Source organism: Haliotis asinina, chromosome 12 (genome assembly GCF_037392515.1).
Source record: "Haliotis asinina isolate JCU_RB_2024 chromosome 12, JCU_Hal_asi_v2, whole genome shotgun sequence".
Classification (NCBI taxonomy): domain Eukaryota; kingdom Metazoa; phylum Mollusca; class Gastropoda; order Lepetellida; family Haliotidae; genus Haliotis; species Haliotis asinina.
Genome location: NC_090291.1, coordinates 38,828,707 through 38,855,673, shown reverse-complemented (window position 1 = coordinate 38,855,673; position 26,967 = coordinate 38,828,707). Strand labels below are relative to the sequence as shown.

The 26,967-nt window shown below is 41.5% G+C and overlaps 1 protein-coding gene across 1 annotated transcript; it reads right to left on the bottom strand.

The window, feature by feature from the left end:
* Window positions 1-387: 387 nt before the first annotated feature.
* Window positions 388-26,925, bottom strand: LOC137258512 (centrosomal protein of 76 kDa-like). The gene is made up of 12 exons (XM_067796212.1): window positions 26,761-26,925; window positions 25,075-25,309; window positions 23,872-24,099; window positions 23,275-23,460; window positions 22,338-22,564; window positions 13,531-13,722; window positions 12,344-12,507; window positions 11,443-11,563; window positions 10,547-10,759; window positions 8,760-8,847; window positions 7,433-7,562; window positions 388-7,116 (listed from the first exon to the last, which is right to left on the bottom strand). The coding sequence occupies exons 1-12, from the start codon at window positions 26,821-26,823 to the stop codon at window positions 6,978-6,980; spliced, it is 1,986 nt and encodes a 661-aa protein (XP_067652313.1). The 5' UTR covers window positions 26,824-26,925; the 3' UTR covers window positions 388-6,977.
* Between the last annotated feature and the right edge of the window lie 42 nt (window positions 26,926-26,967).

The window sequence follows — 26,967 nt, the reverse complement described above, 5'->3', positions numbered from 1 at the left end:
ACCGCATCATTGCATCTATTGCAATAAAGAATTTGCCAAACCATAGCATTTGTTCCTCTTCATCATACCAACTTCAGCGCCACTTTGAGAAGTTAAATCACAAACATGAACCTAGTGTGCATGTTTCCACACCATGAGAACATGAAGTCACAACCTGTAACTGAGAAAACGATCATGGAATACTTTGAGACCATCTCCAGTCTTAGCATCATGTGACATATTTTCTCTAGTGATGCAGAAAACAGTTAATTATTCAACAGATCAGTAGCACACCATCCCATTCGTCTGGACCTTTGTTCCAAAAGTTCAGGTGATTCTATTGTTACCATCATGGATGAGTCTTTCCACACAAAGATATTTTACATGACAAAGAAAAAATGACTGTTCAGGGTATAATTCTTTATTTACAAGTGTCAAACCAGTGACATATGTACATTATAATTTACAATTTCAACATGACTAAGCACACTAGAACAAATTAACAGTAACTGCAGGCTCCCATTCCACATACAAAACTTAATGCAAGGAAGCCTCAGATAAGATCTAAAAATACAATTTCTACAAATATTATCTGGTGAGTCGAGAGAAACAACCCCAAAATTATGTATGTCTGCCTTGAGATCCATACTAAAGAGGCCAATCAGAGTTATATTTTATGTAGAACATTGTAGTACTTCAACACAAAGAGGAATGTGTAAACATATGTATGTGCTGTTAAGTGTTACAAACCTTTGGTCAACTGTAGTCAGTGAAGAGTTACCTTCCCTTGTAGATTTGGCATTCAGTGACTCAGTGAAAGACAGCACCGAGTCTAATTACATCATCATTATCACAGCTGATGAAGGTGGTTTTCTATCTCCAAACATTTGTCACGATTATGTATAAAAAACTCAAGAAAACAAACAACAAAGATTGATAACAATATTCTCAGTTGGCATCTTTCTTCACTTCATAAATTATGACTATCACATTCATATGAAGTAATACCTCAGCTGTCTATGCATATCTACAGTGGTATATAAGTCAGAATAACCTGTTATGCATGACGATATCATTAAATGGACCTACTACTCTTGACTACAACATAAGCACAAAACATTACAGAACAAATAAGGTCACATGACCTCGGCTCAACCAAGATCTACTGACCATAACAAAACATTTTTCCACTAACAAGTACAAATATTGAGCTAATGTAACAAATCTGGCTTCCTTGACTGGACATTTGACTATTCATGGTCTTTTTCAAACAAATGTGAAACATTCTACTTCATACACCGATATATAGCAGTACAATATACAATATATACATGATTCCGACATTCGCGCCAAGCTCCGCCCACCTTGGTTACTGTTGCTACGTCCCCCAAGCTTTCGGATGCTGAGCTGTCAAAATGGCAGATACACTTGCAGACACCAATTGCGTGTTGACAGTCACCGAAGACATTATCTGTTGTATTTTTACCAGATCACGCTACTTTCACGCAGAAATCGGAACAGAAATCCTTGAACTATTTCTCGCACGGTTATGTCCATTACAAAGGAGTTTAGAGCCGTGACAACACCTGTGACAATGAGGCCAAGTGCTAGCAGTCAGTGTCAAAGAATATTAGGGCTCGCATACCCACCATTTGCGGCTTGACACAAGTGTCGAGAAGATCGTTGACAGCTATTGTTTTTTGTAAAGCTGGGTAAGTATGTCATTGATGAGATGCATTTATTACCACATTCCCCAGAAAATCTAGAATTTATCACATATGTTGTGCAAAGTGTGCAAAGTCAAAAATTGATTTTCCTAATATGATGCAAAAGCACACCATCTGCTGGCAGTACCTCAACTTGACAATTTAACATACATATATTTATTGATCATAATAACAGCTTCTCAAAGGGTTCATTGTAAAGTGTGCTTCTGAGGATACAGATTAAAACAGAAAAAAACTAAAATAAAAACAAACGTGAAACAAAAAAAAAATTAATATTTGATCAGCTTTGCTATATATCTGTATTGAAAAAAAGTAATATGTAATTCAAGCATAGACATATTATAATTCCAGTAGACCTTATCGAAATCTTCCCCTTTTGACAATTATTTCAAGGGTTGATGTATCAATGATTAGATATACCTTTACTCATATCTTAGTTTGTTGATGTTGGTATTCAGCCGATGATGGGGTCTTCAACAAGCCCGACTCCATCACAAACACGACACCAGAACGGTTTCAAAACGGGTCTTTGGTTTCGGAAAAGGAATGAAATTGCATTCTCTAGCCTCTCTTGATATCTCTCGTCAGAACTGCATGTTCCCCATGCACATCGTTTCCCCATTATCAACAACAACTGCAAGCTGCTTTGCAGGGTCAAATATTAATGTCCTGACAACCGAAAGCTTGGGGGGACCTAATGGTGCCTTAGCAACAAACTATCCCGCGGTGATGGAAAAACGCGATCTGATTGGTTGACGGGCGACCGGTCGGAACCATGCATAGCAGTGTTTCTGTTCAGTATCAGCAAAAACAGTATGAGTCAAATGTTATGTTTATGTCAAAGTCTCACCAACAATGGGTTTGCTAACAACATGCATATGTATGTATTGTAGATATTGTATCTGAAGTAACCAAGGGCCTAGGTTCAGACTGGGATACTGTATTAATGCTCCATGTGAAATGATCATATAAATGCTCCCTTATGGAAAGTACTAGCAGCCATATAACTGAAATGATAAGTGCCACATTCTGAAATAAGAGACTTACAACACAATAAGGAAATGGTGCTTCAGCAAAGGGTAGCAAAGGGTAGCAAAGGGTAATCAATTGTTTTCAATCTGAGAAAAATTCATTCATTTCAAATTCTGATTTCTTGCTGTCCCTGTTCTCAAGAATTTGAACAATATCTTTTCAGACAGCCATTTGTTTTCTAGCAAACAATGTTTATTATGTGACAAGCAGTTAATTATCTCATGATATGTTACATATTACTGGTCAATGATTTGATGATTCTACAATTGCACTACAATTTGAATTGTTATTTAATGTTGCACTCAGAAATATTTCAGCTATATGGCTGCAGGCTGTACATACTTATGTCGGAGGTGAGTTTCTACAAAAGAGCAATAATTTGCAATAATGATACCTTGAGAGTTGTGAGGCACTTGACCCCTTACACACAGGAAGCCTGGTTGACAGTAACTACATACAGAAAGTGTTATCCGATTAAAATAGATGCTATGCTGGAGTATAATATTTGACATCTGCTGAAAACAAACATGATAGAAATAAGCAACAAAACACCTACCAAAAAATACAAATAGAGATATCTAAAATAAATACATGTAGATTAGAAAAGATGGAAGAGTATATGCAGTACAACATACACTCCAGGGTTGCCATTTTGTTGTCTTCTACACTGCTCTTTATCACAAAGCATTTCATATCTTATTAGTAAAATAATCATATTATGTAACAAGTATCTGAAAAATTATCCCATATACTAGTAAACAAAGATAGATGAATATCATGTATATTTTGGTCTGCCTGATGAATAAATCCAAAAAATCTGTGTGCAGTACGAATGTAAGATAATGTTTTGATTTTAGATTTTGTTTGAGCTGTATGAAACACCATTATGCAGGTACAAACTAAATAGAAGTCCAAGAGAGAAGTGTCATGCTGACATGAATGGAAGACTAAGAGAGGTAATAATAACATACCTGACCATCAAAATGCTAATTAGGGATGAATTCCACGTACCACAATTCACAACATAAGGAGATATGTCCTCCCACTAACTACACTGATCTTATTTAGTAATAATAATAATTAGGCGTTGGGACTTGGGTTTACAGTCACTGTGAGTAGTATTCCAGGAAGTTGTAACACTGTTGCAACAAAGTGGGAGAAACATCCTATGTAAGGCATGTCTCGCATGTTTATCAATCTAGTGAAATCATCAACAACTGATATGGAGTTGACAAACCTACTGGCAAACAAGGATAAGTTGGACTGGTGCAGATAATGCCATTATGAGAAGTAACTTTTGCATGGCAATGAGCAAACCCATTTGGTTTGTTAAAGCTAGAGCATATTTAAGCCTGTGCATGTGTAGTGCACGCCGATAAAATTGATTCCGAGCAAAGCTGGACACGCCTTGCTCATAAGACCCTCACATGGTCGGTGTAGCAAGTCAGTAATATTATAACCTGGGGCCTTTTTCAAGTGTCAGTGGGCGGCACTCATACATGCTAATACGGGTCAAGTGTCAGGTTGATTCTCAACTTATCCTTGTTTGCCAGTGGAAACAGTTGGGGTAAAGAGTGAGTCAAGCCTACAATCACTGGTTTCCATGAACACACCTCTGCACAGTATACTGCAGTACCTAAAACGACTGGAGAAACATGCCCAAAATTACATCTGGAGACCTAAATATTTTTATCTCAGACTTAGCATCCTATTGTACCTTAATGAAATACCTGAGAACGGGCAACCAGTTTGTAGCATAAGTCAAGAGAGATCATAGGAAAACCCTGTACCACAAAATGATCTAAGAGAACTAGGGTGCCAGTAAGTCTATGTTAAAGCAATAGAGATACAATCACCTTAGTGTCAAGACTGCATTGTGAGGTGGGTCACAGGTAAAGATAGGTTACTATGTCTCAATATGAGCAAAGAGTCAAATCGTTCAGTGGATGACAAAATCAGACATGAAGTATTACTGATCATAATGATACAGGGAAATGAGCATATTTTAAGAAAACACAATCAGCTCACAGTATATATGGTTTGATAAGGCTCTCTTTCATTTGTAAACTGTTGACATATTAATCTGTTGACTACAGTCTGGTGAGCTAATGTGAAGTCACTACTTTCCTAACATCAGAGACATAAAACCTACACTACACTTCCTGTTTATTGGTTACCGGTGAAGTGTAAGCTACCTCTAAAGACTTGTCATATCTGGTATTTAACTTTCCCAGGAAAGTACAGATCTCAGTAAAACGTTTTAACTTGAGTCTCATCTGGGATCCAAACCCATCTGTCAGGGTGAGGCACCTAATTGCCAGTACACTAAGTCAGCAATCTAAACCACTCAGCCAAAGCAAAATAGAAATCTGACAATTGGTAGTCTTGTTCATATATAATGCGTACCCTTCACCAACTGTGAAAGCATCAATAATAACTAAATACACATTTAGATGGAAACTTTGATTGTAAATAGAATATCTTATGACATTTACCACATGCAACTTGGATGAATATCAGATTCTTAAGTCATGAAAATCCCTGTGAATAAATGGATTATTATAAGTGATTTCTCTCCACAGACCTGAAGATGTACAGGACATGTTTACATGGGCTGACTGGCATGCCTGTTCCGTTTGATTCAAGCCACTGAAAAACATACTTCTTGCAGTTTCCACTTGATCAAGTCTTTGAAATATATAATGAAAACCACAATTTCCTTATCATGTCAACACCATGCCTGACCGAGACAGTCAGATGTAGCCCCATTCCCCTCTAAATTGCATAGAAACAGGTATGCTATGCACAGATACCTGTTGAAAAACAAAGTCGGCAGAAGGCTTAGGCAATACCATTATCTTGAACTGACACCAGTTATACTCTGATCCAGAGCCCGAACACTCTATCAGTTTTACTGTATAAACAGCTCCACTGAGGAACTGTCCTATAGCTTTGTTCACTGCTGTTGACAGACTGCATGACTCAAAAAGGTTGAAAAACCTAAGTCTAAATATTTCAACATCATGGAGCAAAAATTACCCAAACCAGATATATTGGTGGCAGACAATTTAAAGCACTACTGCAAAATATACACCTTATTCTGAGAAGAAAGGCAAACAAAACTAACACACCATAATATCATTTTGAGCCTATCTGGGAAGCTACAAATTTGTATAAAGCAAGATAGCCATTGCAGCAAACCAAACTTTGAACACAACCATCCTATCTATCAGGCGTCCCAACCATCCTATCTATCAGGCGTCCCAACCATCCTATCCACTTGATGAATGAAATGTTAATCAAGCTCAAGAGTATTGGTAAAATACTCTTCATGAATACGTCTACTAGTTATGATGATGTGAAATGTTTTTGCAAAGTGGAAGGAGATTATTGAAAATATTCTATTCAGACTTCCAAAACTACCAAAAGTAACCAGTACACCACCAGACCAATCTATGTGCCAAGTTCAGTGAAGAAATATTGAAAGGTTTTACAGTTCTGCCCCAGAAAAGAACACTACCCTCAAATTCAGTCACAGTCGAAATTGTTGCCATGGGAACGCAACAAATACTTTATTCAAAATTCCCAAACAACCAAAAGGCACCATTACACCATAAGATCAATCTATGTGGCAAGTCTGAGGAAGAAATACTGAAAGGTGTTACAGTTCTCCTTTGGAAAATTCACCAAATTCGAATTTGTTGCCATGGAAACACAGAAATATACTTCTAAAAGGCACCAGTACACCACAAGTTCTATCTATGTGCCATGTTTGCTTTAGAAATAGTGAGCAGTTTTAAAGTTCTCCGAAGAAAAAGAGCACACCCACCAAATTCAGGCAGTCGAACTAGTTTCCATGGAAACACAAAAAATATTTATTCAGAATTCCAGAACTACCAACAGGCATCAGTACACCACCTGATCTAAGTGCAAAGATTGGTGAAGAAATAGTGAATGGTTTTTAAGTTCTGCTCCGGAAAAGAGAAAGGTGAGGGGACACACAGACGCAGAGATGGAGTGCATTTTCATATCCCCCGCAAAACCTGTTGTGCACAAGCAATCTGATATGCACGTCATGACAGATATCTTGTGCATGTAAATGTCTTACACACAGCTCCTTAAGCAGCAAACGCAGACATCTAAGAGAAAACATGCACACTTTAATCCACCATGTTGAATGGACCTCTTGATTACAAACAATTGTGACCTGAATATAGCACCTGTTGTTAAGCTGGCAGTCTATAGTACAGACTTGTATTTACATGCAAACATCAGCCATGTCGCACACGCTGACTCAGGGTAGGGGAACAATCTGACTCGCAGCCCCAGTCGGACCTGGTCACCTCGGCAGTTGATGATCTCCTCGCATCGTGATGCTCTGTAAACACAGAGTCAGCTACATCATTACCACCAATTCTTCTAAACCATTTACCTTTTATGTGAAATGGAAGTGATAGCAAAATTCATGACAACAGAGTTTCTAAGAAATTTGAAATCCCTGAAGCTTACTGAAATGGCACAGAGTGTCCTACCTCAGGTACTAGATAAGAAAGAACTCTACATGTCATAAATGTGGTGACGATTTAAAGTGGTGGAGGTGGTGGTGGTCACCCATTTGGGATTTTCCATAAAATCATCATCACCCCCACTAGTGACATATTACCGTCCATGATTTTAGGGCTGCGTTTACTTACTTGAGACATGTAGCAAAGATCTTGCGGGCATTGCGGTGTGTGAACTGTATCGGGTAGCCTTTGAATGTGTGGCCGTCTGGCACACTGTGTCTCACAGCATCCTGGAAGTCTTCATTGCCTGCAGTCAGTCCTGTACAACAAACACCCACAGAATGAATGAATGGTGGCTGGTTGTTTAACACAGCACTCTGCATTATTACAGCTACAAGTCGGTGGCCTGTGAGTGAGGTTAGTTTTATGTTGCACACACCAATATTCCAGCTACATGGCAGTAGTTCGTAAATCATTGATTCTGAACCAGGCAATCCAGTGATCAACAACATGAGCATCAATCTGTGCAATGGGGGACTGATGACATGTGCCAACCAAGTCAGTGAGCCTTACCACCCGATCCCATTAGTCGCCTCTTATGACAAGCATAGTTGCATAGTAACAAACATGGTTTACTGAGGACCAACTCTAACCTAGATTGTCATGAGTCCCAAAATGGATGTGTCAGTGATAGAAATGAACCTGAACAGTCAACGTGTCACTGGAGCAGTGAGCTCATAAAAAATGAATGAAACATTAATTCAAACTTTAGAACGTATGTTTCTTTTTTCAATGTATGTTAAATCAAGAAATAAGCAACCGGTGCAGTCTCCTGAATTTAAAACTGCAATGTAAACATCATACTCCTGTACAGGTCTCGATTGTGGTACAACTGCATTAACTGAATGTTTTGTTTGTTCAATGCTTTGATTATGTCCTGTTAAATGCCGAAACGAGTTTTGTGGTGGGTATATAACTGCAATCGATCACTGACTGATTACTGAGCTGAGATCATTGATCTGCATGTTGTGAGTGATGACTCAGCATTAAGCTGTATTCGATTCTTGGTTTAGTGTTACAGTCAGCAATATTCCAGCTATGACGACGGTCTGTAAATAATCAAGTCTGGACCAGACAATGCAAATATTGACACCATAAGCATCGATCCACACAAATGGGATATAATTACATGCATTAATCAAGTCAGCTTGTCTGATCACCAGGCCCTTAAGTCACCTCTTCCAGCAAACATGGGTTGCTCAGAACCAATTCTAATGCTTCATGGCAGTGTTTAATCTACTTTGCTACCCTACTGATGCTCATGTTGATCATTGAATTGTCCGGTCCAGACTTGCTTATGTACAAAAAGCTGAAAAAATGCTGAGTGTGTCATAAAACTATACTTAGTCACTCATTAAAGACACTATCAAGCAAGTCTTTGGTGTGAGATGTAATTTCATGGTTAACACTAGGCAGTCAAAGATCCCCTCAAGTTACTTGCGGAATTAGTCATCACCTGTGACTCTTTCTAGCTCGTAGGCTGCCAGGGCAGGTGTCAGTAGGTAGCTCAACTGGTCATCCCAGGATGTTGTTAGACCCTGGTCCTGGAATCAAGAACACAAAAACTCACATGTCACATGATCTTAGAGAATGAATGTGTTGTATATGAGAACCTTCTTGTTATTTATTTGCACACAATAACATCAAATATCAATAAAGAAAAAAATTCCAGACCCCACTTGCCCAAAACGATACTGAACCAATGATGCCAGTAATTTCCACAGTCGATAGAAAAAAGAAGCATAAAGCCGTAGAGCTAAGATTGTTTTGTGCAACTGAGACCAGGGGCTCTCTTCACTCAGGTTTAACCGTAACTCCCATTCTTTAACACTGCACCAGTGTTACCAAAGTGATTTACAATCACCTTAGCTCTTTGTGAAAGGAGGCCTAGGACTCTGCACTCTATGTGTGTTCTTCAATGTTGCAGTGAGCAATTTTGCAGATACCTGGCAGCGCGATTGATTATGCCTGAACGATATGATCCAGTTATTTATGCACAATCAGTTAGTCAAAAAGCTTGACCACCTAGTCCTTTCCTACAATGAATGTGAATTACTGAATTCACCTACAAAAATACAAAAATTCAGCAATCATGATAAAAGACAAGACGTCATTCAATTTACTTAAAGTTTGAACACCCTTTGAAAACAGATATCATGCTTTTGTTTTGCTTGTTTCTAATCTAATGTCACACTTAGCTATATACCAGCCATCTGACTCTGGTCTGTAAACAATTGTATCTAGAACAATCTGGTGATTAATAACATGAGAATCTATCTAGATACAGTTGTGCCCCGTTTATCTGAACACTCATGTTTTTCTTGAAATCGTCCGGATAAATGAATTTCTGGATATCTGAACCACAGACCATAAGTATGTGTACAAAGAAACGAACACAATCGGCCTATGACGTAATCTTTCATGATTGATAACACATTAACAAGCACTTGCTGCTTCACCTTCATCTTTCCTGCTTGATACACTATGTCTAAACGGGAACTGTGTTAACCAGCCATGTGATTAAGCGAAGTTTTGATACCCATGCAATCGCCAAAAGTATGTGTTTTTACAATCAACATTTCGTCACAGGCCTAACAATTAACCCAGTGTCAACTTGCTAATTACAGGTAGTCTTCTCAAGCTTCAAAGACTGCTGTCTTCTTTCATGTTAGGGCACACAAGGCCAATTGGTATTTGCGTGTGTAAACGTACAGGTGCTCAGCCATCCGGATATACGAGACAAAAATGTATATAATTTAACTTTTTGTATGTGAAAATGACCATTCGGTTACGTAAACCCTATTTCTGAACGAGTGGGTAATTTTACAAGGTTGTGAATTCGTTTTGAGGAATTTTCGTTCGGAAAGTGAGTTTTCTGGATATCTGAGGTTTGGGTAAACGGGGCATGACTGTTGTTGCAATATGATGACATGCACCAGCCAAGTCAGTGGGCCCAACAAACTGATCGTTAGTTGCCTTTTACTACGTGCATGGGATGGTCGAAATATGAGCACCTAAATGCAGAGGTCAAAAGGTTACATGGAAAAATACTTTTTCTGTATACTACTGCCACAGAAACAATGTTATATAACTGAATCAGCAAGCCAGAAATACAAATCAGGGAAAATATCTGGATTCATCTGTTTTTGAGGTTACTAAGAAAGGTAACATCAAGCATAGTACATACGCACAATGATCACAACAGAATTATCAAGGGAAATAACTCTGTATATTTCTCCTCACCCTCCTGTGTTCCATCACCAGGACACGTAGCTGCTGCTCTAAGTCATTACTGAGGATGGTGGGGTCTAGGGTGGAGGCACACAAAGGGGGTGGGGTAGGCCAGGAGGGACACGCCCCAGGCCCACATACAGACATGACAGCATCACCTGCCATTGACTTCCACCTGGACTCGTCAGTCAGATCAAAGCGACAAGTCTCAACATTGTCCATCACCTGAAAGAAGTTAAAATAGTGTCTTACAAGCATGTCTGGATGTGTTCAGCATGCAGGGGTTTCATTTCAGTTATCATAGAAGTCAAGTACTTTGGTAATAAATGTTTCTCACCTTGGTGAGACCAGAGTTCAGATAATCAGCCATAAAGTTAATGGCTGTTTTAGAGTGAGTGAGTGAGTTTAGTTTTCCAGCTATATGGCAGCGGTCTGTAAATAATCGAGTCTGGACCAGACAATCCAGTGGCCAACAAAGTCTGTGAGGTTGACCACCTGATCCCGATAATTGCCTCCTACGACAAGCATAGTCGCCTTTTATGGCAAGCATAGGTTGCTGAAGGCCTATTCTACCCAGGGACCTTCACAGGTCGCTGTTTTGGAGCATTTTCAAGTCCCAATGAACAATTTAAGGAACTATAGAAACACCTACAATACATAAGTATGTAAATGCAAACAACACTTGTCAAATGGAAGACTGACCATCAGTGGGAAGTACCACTTAGATACACTGCTGCCGGGAGAAAGTCTTTCTTTGCAATGCAGAATATTTAACATCCAAATCCACAAACTGAAAGGTATTTTTGTTATGCCTTGGATTTTGCTAAACATAGGCCCTTTTACTTTTAATAGCTACATTATTAAAAACTATTTAAGTTCCAAAGTCACATGTCCTGAGGGAAACATACCTGAGAGTTGGCAAAGAAGCTTTGGTGGTTGAAGACACAGCCTACAGTCTTGTAGGGGTACGCTGGGCGTGACTGTTTGGACATGGGAGGACCATCAGGATCCACTGCTTCATGTATGTACCTGAACACACCACAGACATAGCAACTGATTATTGGGGCAGTTCCATTTGTGCATGAATAGCTGCCATTATAATTGTATTTATCTGAACAAGAACACCCAACTCGTTAAAAAGTAAATGTGTTCAGTGACGGGAAAGTGCTGTAGGCGACTGTTGACAGAACTACAAGACAATTTGTGTCTTTGTTGCCTTGTGTTTCACTTAGCAATATTCCAGCCATCGATTTTGGACCCAACAATCTAGTGATCAACATCATGAGCATCAAAGCAAACACTTTGATGGATGTCAACTTCTTTACTGTGATGAACATGTTGTTTCGGAGTATATTCTTACTCCTTTATAAGGTGAATGTATTGTTGCATGACCACTGGACCAATACATTTGCTTAACAAAATGCCATGATGCTGTTAACAGAACAAGTTGGCATCAGTGCATCATGAGATTGTTCTAAAGTCTTTGCAAATATCAGAAAAGGAGACAATGGAGGGTAAATCACTAGTAAAACATAACAAGTCTAAAGCACTACTGAATTCGGTCTAAATTGGTCTTCATGGTTGTCACAAGAAGTGATTAAAGGGACTGACTGGTCAGGCTTGCTGAGTTATTTGACACGTCATCAGGTTGGATCGATATATACATACAGACGTGCCTATTTAATGAATGTCATTATAAAGCAAGAATATTGCTGAGAGTAGCATTAAACATCAAAGCATTTCTAAATTCAATAACCTTGCCACACTTTCACCAAAATCCCAGTGCTTGTCATGAATTGATTCACCCACCTGTGGCCATTCAGACTCTCCCAGAAGGTAACGACCCCATCTGTGGTGATGGTCATGACCCAGGCGTGGACAGACCCCTTAGCTTTGGTGCCCACACATACATAGGCATCAAGTCCGAAGCCCATCAGGAGGCTGCACAACAACACCGCATGATCCTCACAGTCCTGGAGCGTACACCACAAACATCATCAGGTAACAGTCACACATGTGAAATAAACTAAACATTGTTTAAGAAGTGGTTTGCTAGAACTGTCTCAACACAATAATCTCAAGTATCAAAATAAAAACATCAAACAAAAAAACACAAAAGTATCTGATGTTACTTTACAAAATCTAATACAGATTTCAGAAATATATCGATCCCCCCTATCTTGCTTTCAAACCATCCATGAATATCCTGATTTACAACTATCCTCGATTATTCAGATCAACAACAATACTTGAGTTTGCTCATATAATCCATCCTTGATTATCCGAACATTAACCATCCTTGATTATCCTGACAATAACATCCTTGATTATCCTGACATTAACGATCCTCAATCATTCCAACATTAACCATCCTCGATCATCCCGACATTAAACATCCTCGATTATCTTGACATTAACCATCATCAATTATCCTGACAGTAACCATCTTTTATTATCCTGACAGTAACCATTCTTGCTTATCCTGATATTGACCATCCTTGATTATCCTGATAGTAACCATCCCTGATTATCCTGATATTATCCATCCTTGATTATCCTGATATTAACCATTATTGATTATCCTGATATTAACCATCCTTGATTATCATGATACTAAGCATCTTTGATTATCCTGATATTAACAATCTTTGACTGTCCATTGTATCACGTCTCCATTTTATTTCATGTAGAAGCTGAATCCAATCCTTTAGCAGGAGAAATACTGTTCAGTTAGAAGATAAATAGTGTGGTTTGTTCAATTTCCGGGGATTCATTGGAATTCAATATAGGCAAATTTAGTTTAAAACCGATGGTGTCAGCAAATAAATAAAAGCAACAGTGATTGAGATGTCACAAAGAGAAACCAGGTAAGCTACTAACTTCAGGGAATTTATCACTTCATTTTGGAGACATAATAATTAAATAATTGAATTTAACTTGCTAGAGTCATGACTGATAGTATTAACTGGCATCAGTGAGTGGGCGTGTCCACATACCCCTTTGTTTCTACACAGGAAGGCATGCATGTTGGTCCACTGTTCTCGCTTATCTCCTCCTCCCAGGGTGGGCACCTTCTCGTTGTGGATGAGACTGACAAGACGAGCAGCCTGTCTTGGTGTGTCCAGCAGTCGACCAGCACGCAGAGGCTTCACATAGGAGCACACAGGCCTATTGGTCCCATTTTCATCCTGACCAACATGCATCATAAATTAACATTGGGTGGATAACTGTATATAAATAGTGAAATTTTCATGTAGTGTGTTCTGAGCCTTCCTGCTTATAACTACTGAAGACATTCTTTAAGCAGGGATTGGGAAAGGCTGGGGCCATGGGCCATTTTGCACATTAGAATGAAAAATGGCCCATTAAACTTATACAAACCTGTAGAGGTTATGAATTCTTTGAAGAATGTCCTCCTTGGGGTACATATAAGCATTTTTATGTCCATTAAAAATCCCTACGACAGTTGTAACTATTTTGATAATAAAATATTTACAAAACAAAAAACTCGTTTTTGTCTTGTGGGACCACCTTTACAGGGCCCCCCAGGCCCCCTACAGCCAAGAGCAGGTAACTCTGGCCGTCTACCTCGCACCTCACTTTTCATGCTGAACGTATCAGACAGAATGAGGGGAGGCGGGTGGCCGTACCCCAAGGAGGACATTCTTCAAAGAATTCATAACCTCTACAGGTTTGTATAATTCTTTTTCAGAAGAAGTCCTCCTTGGGGTACATATAAGCATTAAACAGACTCCCGAAGAGAAGCAATTGGGAGTGGTATTCTGTCTGACAGCAACAGTCCATTCGATCGAAGTGCAAATCTACAATCACACGGAAATAGAAAAGGCACCGACCTGGTCACCTGACCGCTGATGTCAATCAAGGCGGGGGCGTGACAAAGCTGAGGACCCGCTTGTCAAAGCTTACATGCCCATTGGCTAGAATTTGGGAAATCCCAAATGAGAAACCCCGCCCACCCAAATCAAAGTTTGGAGACCTGGACGTACGGGACACTCGCCAAACTGAACCTTGTCCATACCGCACTAGCAAGCTAAGCAGGGAAATGGAAAGGAAAGTAAGGCACCCAGCCAAAGAGGGCGGGACTAAGAAACCATCACCAAATATCACCGCCGATAAAATGGGAATGGATAGTTACCCAACACCGAGTGCAAACAGATATAGTTATCAAACAAAGCTTAATCAGCTTGAGCAGAACTATTCTGTCTACTGCAGGGAACTGACTGACCGAACCGAGCACACTCTCGTGAGTGTCTGTTCAGTTGGTAATGACAGTTCTGACGTGGCCACTGCTCTCACTGAGTGAGCTGACAACCCCTTTTGGGGGAGATAAGCCTTTATGTATATAGACCTTGCAGCCTGACGATACAATCCATCGGGATGCCGTCTGTGTATCAGTCGGATAGCCAGCCATTCCGCCACCACAACAGCAAAATAGCTGTTTCTCCGTACGGAGCAAGGCTATTCTCTTAAAATAACTTTAAGAGGTTTCATAACGTCTAATACACGAACCTTACGGTATGTATTATCAGACGACGCAGGCAGCATGCACCCAGTTAGATCGATAGGCGCGGTCATTCGAAGCGAATGATCGAATTTTTTGTTCGGTATGAATCCGGTAAGCGAATGCTAACCCGATCCTTATGGAACATAGTAAGATCCGGGTCTGAAAACATGACGTGTAAGTCGCTAACACGTCTACCAGACGTAACCGCCACTAAAAAGCCGTTTTCCAACTTAACAGATGTAACGACGGGTTGGCCAAGTCATAAACGAGAGGAGTGGGTAACCATTCCAATACTCGAGACAAATTTCACGACCGGACGCAGTCTGTCCACGCCTGCAAGAAAACGCTGTACCCGGGGGTATTGTCCCAACAAGGCACCCTCAACGGGTATGTGGAAGGCTGAAATAGCCAGGGAGTAGCCTCGAATCGTAGAAGCGGCTAAGCCAGATTCTAAACGAGACGGTAAGAACTCCAATACTTCAACTACAGTTGAAGAAAAGGGATCGAGAATCCCTCTATTTCCACACCAGCGCGCATAACAGGCTCATCTATCCTCACACTGTACATTCGTGGAATCCGTCCACGAAGCCAGAATTGTGTCTGCAACTGATGCAGGAAATCCGCTCTTTTGGAGACGATTCCGGACAGTGGCCAGGCCACCCACTGAATCCTGGGGATTGGGGTGAGGCTGGCCGTCCTGGGATAGTAGGTTCGGTCGCCGCGGTAATAGTACCGGCGGCTACACTAGCGACCTGAGTATTACCGGAAACCAGCGTTGAGACGGCCACAGAGGTGCGAGAAGCACTAGTAGCCGCGCTGGTTGGGTGGCAAGCTGAGACAGAACTTTGGAAATCAGGGGAATTGGCGTAAACGCTGACACCACCCTGTCCGTCCAGTCCCGCTGGAAGGCGTCGGCGGCAATCGCTCTCGGATCAGGAATCCGCGAACAAAAACCCGGAATCTAGTTCGTCACTCCAGAGGCAAACAGATCCACCTAGAACGACCCAGACAACTGGGAGATAATCCCGAATATCTCCCGATCGAGCAACCACTCGTGGGGAGCCAGAACACGTCGTGAGAGCGCATCTGCACGCACGTTGTCGACCCCTGGGAGATACACAGGCATAACCCGTATGCTGAACTGATCGCACCATAGTAGAAAACTGCCACGCCTCCTGAAGGAGCGACGGAGACACAGTGCCGCCCTGCTTCAGAATGTAGGACATCGCCGTCTGGTTGTCCATCTCTAGACAAACCACTTGGCTTCGAACCTGATCCACGAAGCGTACGAACACCAACGTCACAGCTCTCAACTCTAACACATTGATGTGCAAGGTCGCCTCTTGGTCGGACAATAGTCCCGACATCGCGAGGTCGCCCAGGACGCATCTGCCCCCAACCCTGTGAGGGAGGCATCCGTCTGAACTGTGAGCGACGGTACCGGGGTCATCAGAGGTAAACCTTTGAATAGATTCCCGGTATCTGTCCACCACCGCAAGTGACGTATCAACCACTGGGGAATAGCCAGATTCTTCTCGTAGCTCTCCGAGTGGGACCACTGTTGTGCTAACGCCTGCTGAATGGAACGCATTCTCCGACGTGCACGCCAGACTATGTCCACCGTCGCCGCCATGTTGCCTAGCAACTGAAGCCACGTCCGTGCTGAGGCAATATGGGACTGAAGGAACCTTAACACTATGCCCTGTACCTTGAAAATGCGCTCTTGGGACAGAGAAACCACCCCTCGGGTTGTCTCGAACCTCGCCCCTAAGAAAACCAGATACTGCCTCGGCACCAATTGATTTTTAAGATAGATAACCCAACCTAGTCTGGTGAGAATATCCATCACCTGTTGTGTGGATTCTCGACTTAGGTGTTGGGAGAGCGCTCTGAGGATCCAGTCGTCCAGGTACGGGAAACAAAAGTTGCCCTGCGCCCTGGCGACCTGAACTGGTACTAGCATGAGTTTGGTGAACACCCTTGGCGCCGTGGAGATGCCGAAGGGGAGCACACGAAACTGATAACAAACCCCGTCGAAGGAAAACCGAAGGTATTTCCTGAACTCGGGATGCATCGGTACATGGAGGTATGCGTCTTTGAGGTCGATTGACGTAAGCCAATCCCCTGCCTCTACAGACGAGATCACTAACCTCAGGGTCTCCATCTTGAAAGACGGCACCTCTATCAAGTTGTTCAAACCCTTGAGATTTAGAATGGGTCTGAACCCTCCGTTCTTTTTGGTTACCAGGAAAAAAGTGGAGTAAAACCCCATAGTCTCCTGTCCTGATGGAACCATCTCTAAAGTTGCCTTGTCCAGTAAAGACTGAATTTCGGCACGGAGGATTGCCACCTTTTCCGGCGACTTCGGCACCGGAGTGCAGCGAATCCTGGCAAAAGGAGTAAGCTCTCGCTTCCACTGTGGCGTGTGGCCATCCCTGAGTAATAACGGGAGGCGACCACCCACAGGAATTTCGGGTAGAAGGCAAAGTGTCCCGGCTGACGGCAGAGATTGCCGCTTGCAACGGGACAACTGAGGGCTCCGGAGGTACTCCCTTTACCCCTGCCCTTGCTCTTCCGTGCCTGTAGTGGAGCAGTCCACTTCGGCGCATCCTTAGACTGAGTCGCAGGATAGCTTGAGCTGAGGACCGAAGGCCGCGAGTGAGAGGTGGAGGGTTGTTCAAGAAAAGACTTAAGAGTCCTTGAATTGACTAACGGCCTCCGCAGCCTCACTAACTCCCGTCAAAGCCCCCGGGAACAGGGTCAAGCCCAGTCGGAAAGGCAGAGACAGCAGTGCCTGCTGTGTAGCCGGTGAATACCTGGCGACAGCCATAACCTACGAAGGCCAATCACAGCATACATCATCTGACTCGTGAACGCATTGAGTCGCGCGTCAAATGTGAATGCACCTCCGTAAGTTGCCGCTCTAACGGAAAAATCCTCGTCCCCGTCCTCCTGCGACACCACCTGCCTCTGCAAGACAGAGAGGTAGGCTGAGTGCACCGCAACCTTAAGTTGCTGCACGGCGTTCCGATATTGCTCCTCAAAGGAGCGGAAACCGAGTGCAACACCTGGTTCGATGAGGTACAAAGCGGCAAGCGGCGACCCTGACAAGCCGACGCCTGGCAGTGGCCAGACGACCCCCCAAGCGCGATCGAGGCGTACACGCACTCGTCGACAGCGGGAGGGTCAAATAGCGCATCGTCCCCCATCAAATAGCTGGTCAAGCTCCGGGAGATCGAACCGCGAACGGCTACCCTACAGAAGCAGATTAATTACCTCACTGACGAGTGAAGGTGAAATAGGCAATTGAGCCTCAGCCACCCTACACGGAGCAAACGCTTCCCCAAGAAGACGAAACTCCGCGGGATCGGGGGCGTCCGCAGGGACGACCACCTGCGGCACAGCCCCTTGATCTCGGCTACCCTGCACGGAGTAAACACTTCCCAGGAAGACGAAACTCCGTGGAATCGGGTCAGTGCTACCGCGATCCATTCGCGTACCTGCCCCGGGGACGAACGGAGCGAAAAGCTCCGAATCGGCCTCCGTCGGTTCGCTGAAAAAAGAAGGCGTCGAGACCTTGTGAGATCGACCGTCGAAGTATTGACCCCGATGCACTGAGCGGAATCGATGCAGGCGGCAAAGCCGGTGCTCGAACCGCCAGTTTGGTTGCCGGTAACCCCGACGCACAAGGGACCCGTCAACAAGGACAACAGACCCAGAAGAGCCGAGTTGTCGGAGTCGGCCTACCTCTGGTTCACGAAAAAACCAGGGTGCCGAGACCCCGTGGTGTCGACTGCCGAAGCAGGAACACCCGATGCACTGAGCGGAACCGAGGCAGGCGGCAAAGCCGGTGCTCGAGAACCACCAGTTAGGTTGCCGGTAACCCCGACGCACAAGGGACCCGTCAACAAGGACAACAGACCCAGAAGAGCCGAGATGTCCGAGTCGGCCTACCCCTGGCTCATTGAAGAACCAGGGTGTCGAGACCCTGTGGGGTCGGCTGCCGAAGCAGGGACACCCGATGCACTGAGCGGAACCGAGGCAGGCGGCAAAGCCTGTGCTCGAGAACCACCAGTTAGGTTGCCGGTGACCAACGGTACGAGACCTGATGGACCGGCGCCGGCAAGCGGAATTGCACCCGAGCCGGTGCTCGGTGCAAAACCCCTAGAGCCAGCTGGGAAAACGACACCAGAGCCGTAGCTTGGATCTGAGATTCCCACAGGGACAGCACCCGTGCCTGAGCCTAGACCCAAGACTTGGGTGCACCCCGAAACTGTAACAATCACAACCAACTAATGGTAACTGATGTACAGAAAACATACGCAATTGAACACACAATATGCAAAATATAAACGCACGGGCGATAATAAATTGCCAAAATACATTAACCCAGCTAAACAAGAAAGTATAAGCGGATAAATGCAATAACAAGTGTGCACACACAAGTGCGTAATGCAATGAAAAAGACGAAAAGTCTTAAAAACCAACATCCCCATTTTGACTAAAACAAGAACAAATGGGTTAAGACATCTTAGCATGTAAAACATACTAATAAGAAACACGTAGGAATAAGTGAGACGCAAGCGAAACACTTCCCGCACTAAAAAGAAGCCATAAAGACCGCCATCTTGCCTGCCACATGACAGGAAGATAGGACCTGATCGGCAAAGTTACAACAATATATGAATGAAAATTTCAGCCAAGAAATTCCAACTAACGCCCGTGCGAAAGAAAAGGAACCATACATACAGTAGCTGACTCTTTCTCACTCATAATTCCGTAGGCAGATAGCACAAAAACTATCTAAATGGGCCACACACGTCTTTCTAGTCGAACGACAGCATGAAAAGTGAGGTGCGAGGTAGACGGCCAGAGTTACCTGCTCTTGGCTGTAGGGGGCCTGGGGGGCCCTGTAAAGGTGGTCCCACAAGACAAAAATGAGTTTTTTGTTTTGTAAATATTTTATTATCAAAATAGTTACAACTGTCGTAGGGATTTTTAAAGGGGCACTGATGCGGAGCATTTTCCGTGGACTGGTGTAAACTTTTGTTATTGTTTTTCTCCCGTGAGTACCCGGATGATATCCCAGAATTCGTGACTGGTTCGTGACCTCTGCTGCGCAGTCCGTAAGCGCAATTGATAGTTTAATTATAGACAGATCAACTGAGGTGAAGTCAATTGTACTTCATTACAAATGTATTATGAAAACAAATGAAACACTTTGAAGGTTAATCATCTGCCAGTGGTAGAAATGGTAAAAAACTATTAGGACGGAAAAATAACGAAGCCAATGTACGTCTCTATATTTTGTCTCATAACCCTAATTAGTTTATTGTCATATTTGTATGATTCTGAAAATTAATAAAAGAACACACGATTTGCTTATACTCATAGTAAATTTCTAACATAACAGCAACATTTATACATTGTATAGATTACCAATGTGGATCCTAGTTCACACACATACGCGATCTAGTGTGTGTTTTCTGTCATACAGATTCTGCTGAATGCTACAACAAATAAATTAAAACAAAATGCAAATAATGAACGTAAAACAGACTAATTTTATAGCAACAGTGTCAGGCTACTACCTTGTTCAGGAATGTATCCATCAATATCCACGTAAAAGAAATCGTATTCCATTCATCTGCAGCTGGTAAATAATCCTGCTCTGTGTCGCGTGTCTTACAACAGTCTCATTTGCGAAAAAGTAACACATCGTTTCACGTCTTTCGTTGGTGAAAACTAGATAAACCTCTCATTGGTCTCCCAAGATAGCACACCTGGCAACTAATTGTATGATGTCCACTATTCTAAGTAATTTAGTTGACCAATATTGAGCAATCAATCAATCAACGCAAGGGTGGTTAATTCTTTGAAGGGAGGATGTTGTTTTTGCACTCACACTTTACGACAGGGTGTAGTCATCTACACACACTGCCTTTTGACAAATCCGCTAGAAGAACAAAAGTAATTAATCAATCAGTGTGTTATCAGTTAATCCTTTGATCGATGTTTGTTTTTGTAACTCAGGTGATAAACCCACTTGCATCACTTACATGCACATATTACATAACATACAATACATTTGCCATTACAGACCTTAATTTATAATGTTGAGTATTTACTCCAGGCAGGAGAAATGCCAAATGGGAACCTTTGTTGAGTAACCGAAGTGGTGTTGCTACTAATTATACCTGTTATAAATTCATGAATTGACCATCAAGAGAATGATGACAAATAACACGTGTAGGTTTACACCATCAAACGCGAGTTACAGCAAGGAAGATGTAATCTCTGTGTCGCATGCAGCCTGAAAACACTTATGGGCCGAAACTGTTTTGAGGATACCAACGGAATTTCGTTACATAAGGAATACACACAGGCATTTGCTGTGTACTTTGGTAAATAAGTGAAAAAAGTTTTTTTGTACGTAAGACAATTTTCAGATTTCTCTACCAAAGCCAAGGTCATCGTTTTTTTGTTTACGAATTCAAATAAATCAACTGTGTGTTTTATTATCATAAATAATAAACCATTGTAGCTACCAATATTTACCTATGCTATTTGCTATCACAGCTCAACCAACACTCAAAACTACCTAAATATACAGCTTTGCAATCTTCCGTACTGAAACAAATGGCTTGCTACGTGCCTGTAGACATCATATTTTCATGTAACATGATTAAATATCGAGGTTAAAAACACAGAAATAGGATCAAATTGGATCAGTAAGTATACCATCCAAGCATCCGAAAAGAACTACACTGCTGGGATATATGGTTACGATCAGACAAGGAATACCATGGATATTTTTAAACAAATGGCATGTGATGGGCATCCGGCCTCCTGACTGTTTAAGTGAAGAAATTTTGTTAATATGGACAGGAGCCCAGTTCCTTTGTCCGTCACGGTCGAAGGAGTGGGCGCTGACCAATTTGCGGTCTGCTTTCGTAATTAGACTGTTGGCGAGAAGCATTATTCGCTCCGCATCAGTGCCCCTTTAATGGACATAAAAATGCTTATATGTACCCCAAGGAGGACTTCTTCTGAAAAAGAATTTGTAAGTTTACTATTGCTACAAGGGCAGTGGTCCATTCAAAAGTCTGGAAATGGTCAAGAAAGTTTCACATGGGAACTCTCATCTCCAACTTGTACTAGTTTACTCACATACACAACCACTAGTATGGTGAAGACAACTATAGAAACATATGAAAATGGAAAAACATTGATGAAAATTATCATGAGACAATCTACATAAAAAATGTTCTAACTAACCTGAGCAAATATCTTGACCAGTCTATCCTTGTGAGCTTCTCTGATCTGAAGAAACTCCTTCCACCATTGTTTGGCATAGACAAGAAATAACCTCTCCTTCTCTGCCTGTCGAGATCGCTCGAGGTCCAGCTGTGCTCGTACAACACGCTCATCCATCACCTGTTGAGTCCTAGGATACAGCTCCATCTGGACTTCAAGGATACCCACTGGAACCTTGTTCTCACTGCCTGGAGACAAACGTAACAGTTAGCTCCCCTTAAAGTTGGGAGGCGAATGGGGCTTTATGTTTCATATATAAGGAGATTTTAATTGCAAACTACAATACATATACCTTTACCATATCAATATGACTACAACCAAGAGTTGCTGATCATAGCACAGAGATGCATGCTGTGTTGTTTTATTCCCCCATATACTCAAGTTTGGGATAAAATAATTACATTTTCCTTGGGTGGCAAACACTTTATCAACATCCCAAATGGCATGTTAGGTATAAACAATATTTTCATTCAGCGTTTGATTTCTCAAAGCAATCCTAGAAATATAATGATCATGATAAGTTTACGTAAATGTCATAATACTGAGATCAGATTCTGGAACAAGGGCCGTATATCAAAACAGTCAAATCTAATGTGTCAATGATAAACTTTCTTCAATCTAACATTCAAACACACAATCATAGGCTTAAGTTTCATTTGATGTCAGTAAAACTCTCGGGAACCAGATAAGATTTACTTTTCTCATTTGTCTTGCTGCCCTGAAGTTATTACTGAAGGTTCCCTGGACTTGAAAACATCAGTGAATGTCCCAAAACACTGACTGTTTTGAGTTCCTGGTCTTGTGTTGTTTGATTTCAAAAGGGCAAACAGAGATTACATCTTCAAGACTAAAGCAAAATACTTAAATGATATGAGCAGATTTCATAACTTCTAACTACCTATTCCTTTGAGTTCTACAGAGATTTTCATGTTTGACTGTGGAGCAGTCAACACTGGTCTCCACTCATAAAAGTGAGATGACACAAGAGTTGTGTCCCCTGTTGCATCTGTCTTCACCAGGACAATGTGGACTGGGTCCGAGAGAGACAACATGCCTGCTGGATCTGCCATCCGACCAGCATCACCTAGCAAAAGGATAGTTACTCAGTCTTAAGATGAGCAAGTGAAACAAGCATTTATCATTCTGACATAAATATACTACTATGAGCACCATGAAGAGTCTTAAAACTGATATACACAATAACTGATACAGGACTGTGTGTGAGTGAAGCTCTAGTCAGCAAATATGATCCAGTCAAACTTTTGACCTATTCTAATCATTATTACAGTATCAAATAAGAAAGAGTAACAAAAGATATTTCTTGGGAGCCAACTTTGTCACTGAAATGATTGTTCATTCAATAATCACCAGGGTTACCTGGTGTTAAGAGTTAAACTGTTCAGCAGAGATCCCTGAGACTTTCCATTTTAGCAAATATTTCATCAATAATACATAAGGAATTAGTGAATAAATATATAAAGGTTTCCATAGTTACCTGCTGTTTCCTTATGAAGTTCAAGCAGGAACATTTCGTCAAACTGTGGCTCACAGGCACAGGCAACTGGTCGGGATTTGAACCTCTGTCCCCTGAAGTAGATGTGTAAGCTGAAGTATGCGCTGACCTTTTGACCAGGAAGTGGGTCAGCATCCTGTAAGTGTTCCAGGAAGGCCTTGCCACCATAAATATGAAGGTGAAGGTAGCGACGACTTGGGTCCAAGTTGGCTGGAGTCAAGAAAATGGACAGATACTTAGATCCCCTTTGTCTCAGTTTACCCAGCTGTAAAAATTAGAACCCGTGAGGATATGCTGGAAATGTGAATGTTTTTCATAGTGCCCAATTGGGAGCATGGCTTTATGATCCCCAGGGAGTTGAAAAAGTATCGGAAGTATGATAGTGTCCTATGACCTGGGATGGTAACATACAAACTGCAGTGAGCAGTCAACGTGTCTGGATACGAGTGGAACATAAGTGGACAATTACTACCACAAAATCTATCAGTGGTGTCCACTGTAAAGAACAAGATCGATTTGATACAATGTTAAACATATGTTTAGTCCACAAGTATTAGGTCACCTACTGGACTGAATAGATTATCTAAGGAAAAATATTGTGTGCTAATTCTTTGATTGCAGTTACGACATACATGTATGTATAATTCACTTGTCAAAATAGGTTTTTATTTCTTTTATATACTGTGGAGGTTTGAAAATAATGGAAGTATGGTCAAAGTAAACATGTGACTAGCCTTAGCTGCATTGGGTGTCACAAGGAATTATGAAAAAAAAGGGGATTTTTTGTATATTTCCTTAAATATGGTCTCCACATTTAATGTGAAAGGGTAACCCATCTGTCATCAGTTAACTTAAATGTATGACATCTCCTCATAGCCAGGGTTACAAACAGTTTTAACTCAATACTGGAATTTATTCGTATTTGGGAACATCAGCTGACCTTTGCTGAATACTCAGGGCCAAACATTGACTCCTGAACATATCTCTATGTAACAGGAAAATATCAGATGTTTAACATTCTTCATCTATGTGACAACAGTAGAATTTGTAAACATCATTAAGCAGTGACCTTTAGACATTTTTCAACATTATGACCAAATTTTATGAAAAGCTTTGAACATTTTAACCAGTCAATCCTTGAAATTGAACTGATTTGAAACTGTGATGTGTGATGTCTAGTCTTACCTCTCCTTGAAGCAGCATGTTGTGTGGCATGACTGTCTCTATCCAAGAAGTGGGAGGCAGGTGGACCTATGGCTGAGGGGCCATCAAAATGTAGCTGCTGCAGGATATCATCAACAACACCCTTCTGTCGCAGTTTCTGCATCAAGTCTTGCTCACTGACATGGTCAGATCGACCTTGGTACTCATCATGAATAGTCTCTGATAAAATGTCTCGAATCCGAGACTGTATGTCCATCTGTCAAGGCAGGAAGATGGCATGAAAATATTCAGAAGTATTCTATTGTATAACATATAAGAGCATAAACCTAGTCTTGTGATTCCATTTTTGTTTAAAAGAGCTTAAAAATGGCCAACAACAATTAAAATAAAATAAACCCCTGGGAAAGGGAAAATATTCTGGTTATCTTTAGATCTGATCTACTCAGTATATCCATACCTAGCTTATCTTCTTGTACAATGTTAACTGACACTGCAAATTATCTACTGAATACAATGCAGAAAGGTAAGTTGGATCATTCCAGCAAGATAAAGGCACATGTCACAAAAGTTTAAAATAACTACCAACTTACAAATTTCATTCTACAGAAATATTGGGTTTTATACCTAAGGGAGATTTATATCTGCTATGTCTTGTATCAATAAAAATGCCAAGTCGCCTTCAGGTATGCCACGAATACTATATTTGTTTGTGTCAAATCTTCAAAGAAAGACAGAGTGAGTATAATTTTTTGCAGCACTAGCAATATTCTAGCTATATGATGGTAGTCTGTAAGTAATCTGGCTTGGACCAGACAATCCAGTGACCAACAGCATGAGCATCAATCTACACAATTTGGATATCCCACTAGCTGCCTCTTACAACAAATAGTAGTTACTGAATATCAATCCTAACTCAGATCTTCATAGGTGTTTAATTCTGGATGTAGCATTATGATATTAGTAGTATTCGCTGCATGCTATTTACTATGTAAGCTGTGAATAATTTCATATGTCTAGAGTTGCCATACATAATTTTGTCATACAGATACCCTGTACCTTCCAATTCTTTACAACTAATATTTGGAAACTTCTCATGTATCAGACAATTTACTAAATACTTGCAATCATGGTAATAAATGTCCTGGTTTTTGAAATTACATCCATACCAAAAGTCAGGCACGATGACTTATCCAAAAGCCAGTACTCTTTGTCTGATGAGACTATACCTACTCTTTTACTTTCCTGCTAAATAAGAAATGACATGTTCCTGTTACATTTTCGTTTCAGATGCACATATAGATTTACTTGCAATAACATACATCATTACTGGGTAGACGCAGATATGCCAGTAGTCAGCAGTACGTCATAGTGATCCCTAGTGCTCAAGTGTTTCTCGGACTGGCTGATGAATAGTGGAAATGTGGACAGACGATTGAAAGGCAATATTTTGAAGAATCATGACTTTCCACTATTGTTATTTCCGGCAGTAGGACAGCTTGTAAATAGTATCAACATCAACATACGTTCATTAATGTAAAACTGTATGAACCACGATTCTCAAGTCTGTCTAATACAATGCAAACGCTTGTGGCATTGAAGAAACATACAGCATCGAAATCGTTTGTAAATATACACACGTGCAAGTTTGTTCACGTTCTCATCGCTGTCAGATACTGAGTCACGATATCTATTGCACAATACACGCACCTGTGAAAGCTGTGAATGAATTATTTGTTTCAACTCAGAAATTTTCTCCGGGGGAAGTGACATGTCGATTGGTGGTTTCTTCCTGTTTTAGTGTAATCAAAACAAGAGCTTCAGCGTGCTGTCATGTGCTGTCACCTTGTTTCGAAAATGGCCGCGAGTTGACGCGCATGACTGACCTTTCAGGGTCAGGGTCAATGTTGTTATCAA